Source organism: Phaethon lepturus, unplaced genomic scaffold (genome assembly GCF_000687285.1).
Source record: "Phaethon lepturus isolate BGI_N335 unplaced genomic scaffold, ASM68728v1 scaffold33679, whole genome shotgun sequence".
In the NCBI taxonomy this organism is placed as follows: Eukaryota; Metazoa; Chordata; class Aves; order Phaethontiformes; family Phaethontidae; genus Phaethon; species Phaethon lepturus.
The window spans coordinates 251-3887 of record NW_010563332.1 but is presented as its reverse complement, the minus strand read 5'-3'; the positions used below and the strand labels follow the sequence as shown (position 1 = coordinate 3887).

The 3637-nt window shown below is 62.9% G+C and overlaps 1 protein-coding gene across 1 annotated transcript in view; it reads left to right on the top strand.

Annotated features, from left to right (window-relative positions):
- Window positions 1-37: 37 nt before the first annotated feature.
- The window catches only part of LOC104626595 (vasoactive intestinal polypeptide receptor 1-like), a gene marked incomplete at its 3' end in the record, with an annotated part of 3706 nt that continues 106 nt past the window's right edge, over window positions 38-3637 (top strand). The window contains exons 1-5 of the mRNA XM_010294546.1: window positions 38-141; window positions 1085-1194; window positions 1469-1566; window positions 2063-2195; window positions 2777-2930. Of these exons, the coding sequence (XP_010292848.1) occupies window positions 1165-1194; window positions 1469-1566; window positions 2063-2195; window positions 2777-2930 (415 nt within the window). The remainder of the gene's footprint in view (window positions 142-1084; window positions 1195-1468; window positions 1567-2062; window positions 2196-2776; window positions 2931-3637) is intronic.

Here is a 3637-nt window from a genome sequence, read left to right as displayed (position 1 = left end):
TCCCGGCGGCACTAACCGTCCCGTCCCCCCCAGGCTGCCTGACCGAGTGGGATGGAGTGAGCTGCTGGTCGGCCGTGCCCGTCGGCCAGTCCCGAGCCGTCACCTGCCCCGACATCCTCCACGTCTTCAAGAAGTCCAAAGGTGCAGTGCTCTGAATCCAGCCCGGGCCTCTCATCCCCTGGGACCGAGCGCCGAGCTGCACCCGCCCCTGCCTGCCTGGGACCCTTGCCCTTTCCCTCTGGTCCCACAGCTCCCGCCCCACCCAAAAGCTTGGCTTATATTGCAATCCAAGCCGGGAAGGGGCAAAAGCAGAGATGCAGGGTGCTGCCACAGCAGGAAAGTCCCCAAGGTCCTTCCTCACCCAGTGCCAAGGAGGAGGATGTCGTCCCCGGTGGGTAGAGCACCTGGGGACCTCATCCTCCAAGGGGTGACGCCAGGACAGTCCCTTAGCTGCTTGGTGCCCTCCTTTCCCCATCCACACACCAGCCTTATGCTGCTGACCTCCATGGTACCGCTCCAAGCCACGCAGATGAAAAATGCAGTGTAAGATCACCGTTATTTCAAGGCTGGGTGCTCTCCCAGGGTCGGCACCACTGCTGGAGAAGCCGCTGCCTCCCTCCATCGCGGAGGCAGCGGAGCGTGAAGGAGAGCACCCCACCGGCCCCCACGGCATGCGAGCGCTTCCTCAGCTGGGTCGAATTGAAAGGGCGATGGAGGGTGGGTGAATGCTTGCTTTAGGGCAGAAGCAGCTCTGGAGAGGCTTGATGAGGCCCTCACAGGATGAAAAAGCCTCTTTTTAGCCTTAATTCCCTCCCACCATGGGGATTCATGCTTGCTTTCACATCCTGCCCTGCGAGGTCCTGGCACCTCCAGGCACAGCACCGGAGCGCAGAGGGGTGGTCCGGATGGGAGGGATGGGGCAGCCGGGCCACGCAGTAATGCTGCTGTCACAGCCAGGGTGCCGGTGCTGGGATTTAGGCTCCGTCCTGGAGAGCCCGGTGCCGTCCCCAGGCTGGACGTGTCGGGGGTGCTGATGCAGAGGCGATGCCCGTGGCTCTCGCGAGGTCCCTTCTTGTCGCTGCAGCGCTGATCTGGAGGAACTGCACCGCGTCGGGATGGAGCTTCCCCAGCCCCCCTTACCACAACGCCTGCGAGCTGGAGGCCATGGGCAGCAGTAACGACACAGAGGCCAAGGCAAGTGGGTCCCCAGGGGCTGTGGGGCACCCTCCCTAGCGTCACCCTACCCCATGTTGACCCATGCCGCTGGGCAATGAAACGTGAGGATGCTCTCGGGGACCTCTCGTTGGCCTTGCCCTTGTGGCTGGGCTGCCCGGAGGGGTCTGATTTTGGCTGGGCACAAGCCCAGCCTGGGCAAGGGCTGGGACATCACCCTGCCACCTCCCTGCCCATCGCAGACCAGCACCTCCCAGCCCACGCTGCCTCACTCCACTGGTGCTTTCCCTTTCAGAAAGGCTATTTTGTCACCATGAAGGTGCTTTACACCTGTGGCTACTCCACGTCCCTGGCAGCCCTGCTCTTGGCCATCGGCATCTTCTCCTGCTTCAGGTAGGGCTCGGCGCTGGCTGCTCCATGGGCTGCAGCTGGAGGAAAGCGGGGTAAATCGTGAGCAGGGAATGGCAGCTCTCAGCCTCTGCCCTCCCAGAGCAGCCAGGCTCCAGCCCTGCCGACACAGATAACCAGGGAGACGAACCGCAGCGTGGTCCTTTCCTGCAGACACGCAGGCTTGAAACCCTCAGGTTGCCCTTTCGAGCTTTGTTTCTGCAGACCTCGCTGTGCTGCAGAAGGATGCTCTCCGGAGGTGGCTGGAGGACGTTCCCCAGCACACCTCAGCCCCGGGCGGCGGCTTTGGGCACAGCACAACCCTGTTGTTCGTGATTTCAGAGCAGGAAAACCTTCTTCAGGGCTTTGTGCTTGACCACTGCTAACATGTGGTCCCCTGGGCAGGGGTCCAGCCAGGGAAGCGGCTCCTGAAGGAGAAACTTCTCTGCCCATCTGCCCTCTCTGCTCCTCCCTGGGCACAGCACATCTCTTCCTCCCGTAGGAAGCTTCATTGCACCAGGAACTCCATCCACATCCACTTCTTCACCTCCTTCATACTGCGCGGGGCTGCCGTGTTCATCAAGGACGCCGTCCTCTTCTCGGACGAGTCCGTCGACCACTGCACGATGTCAACGGTAAGGTGCTGAGCCGCAGGACGGCGCGGGAGCGGGCACCATGTGCTGATCCGGAGGGGTCTAGCTGCCTTCGCAGTGGATTTAGCACTGCAAAGCGGAGAGAGAGCGGCCGTGAACCCGGGGAGGAAAGGCTGGCTTGGGCGGACTTCAGGAGGTTCACGACGGCATCTCTGCGTGTGCCTCGTCTGCAGCGGCCATGTTCTGCCCTCAAAGTTCTCCCGGGTCTCAGAGAGAGCCTCCCAGCAGGGCTAAAGCTCTGCACAACCCCAGCAGCATCACGTACGTGCAAACAGGCCTTGCACCTCCGGCTGCGCAGATTTGGGGTTGCCAGTAGAAAGAGGAACGCCTGCGCGCGGCCCAGGTACACCACTGTGGACACAACAGGCACGGGTCTCTAGAGGTCCTACGGTGACAGCCTGCGGGTGTCTGCCCGTGGCGCACAGGCAGAGCAGCAAGTGCTGCGGGTGACGTGCGGGACCGCTGCAGCGTCCCTGGGGCTGCGCTGAAAGTCCATCCCAGGTCTCCTGGAGCGGAGGGACGGTGAGTCTGCTCCTGAGCCGTTCCCCTCCTCATCCTCACAGGTGAACTGCAAAGCAGCCATCGCCTTCTTCCAGTACTCGGTCCTGGCCAACTTCTACTGGCTGCTGGTGGAGGGCATGTACCTGCAGACCCTGCTGCTGCTCACCTTCACCTCCGACAAGAGGTACATCTGGTGGTACGTCCTCATCGGCTGGGGTGAGTGCGGGGCCCCCAGCACATCAACCCCCCTCCGGTGAGGTCCCCTTGGCACAGACCAGGGGTAGGCACCGCTTTTGGGGATCGCCTGGACTTGCTGCTCTGAAATCTGCCTGGCCAAGGGTCCACAGGCACGATACTCCCCATGGCTCCTCTCGGCATGTCCCCGCGCCCCAGCACCTCTCTGCCTGGCCTGTTGCTCGGTGGGGCCCTCACCAGCTCCTGCCAGCCCCCGGCGCTGGCCGGGCCTGATCCTTGCCCTCGCGTGCAAAATCACGCAACGGGGAAAACGTTTGCTAGCGCGGACCAAAGAGCCTTTGCAGCAGCATCTGCTGCCGCCCCATCCTGAACGTGGTCGGGAGGGGGTCGAGACAGGTCTTGCCTTCTGCCCACATCCACCTGGGGCTGGAAATGCCCATCCTGGGTGCCCAGGTTGGATGTAAGAGCACACAGGGGGGCAGGGGAGGGCCGGCAGGTGACACACAGACAGGCACCATCCCCTTTTAAAACCTGGAGAAGGGGAACATGCTGTCACCTTCCCACCACCTCCAGAGCCCCAGACCTGACCCAGGCGCGTGTTTTGGGGGACAAGGGATGGTGAGGAGGTAGGGGGGCTCCCCAGAGCCCCGGGGTGACTCCGCATCCCTACCTGTGTCCTGTCCTTCCAGGCGTCCCCATGCTGACAGTCTGCGTGTGGGTGGTCACCC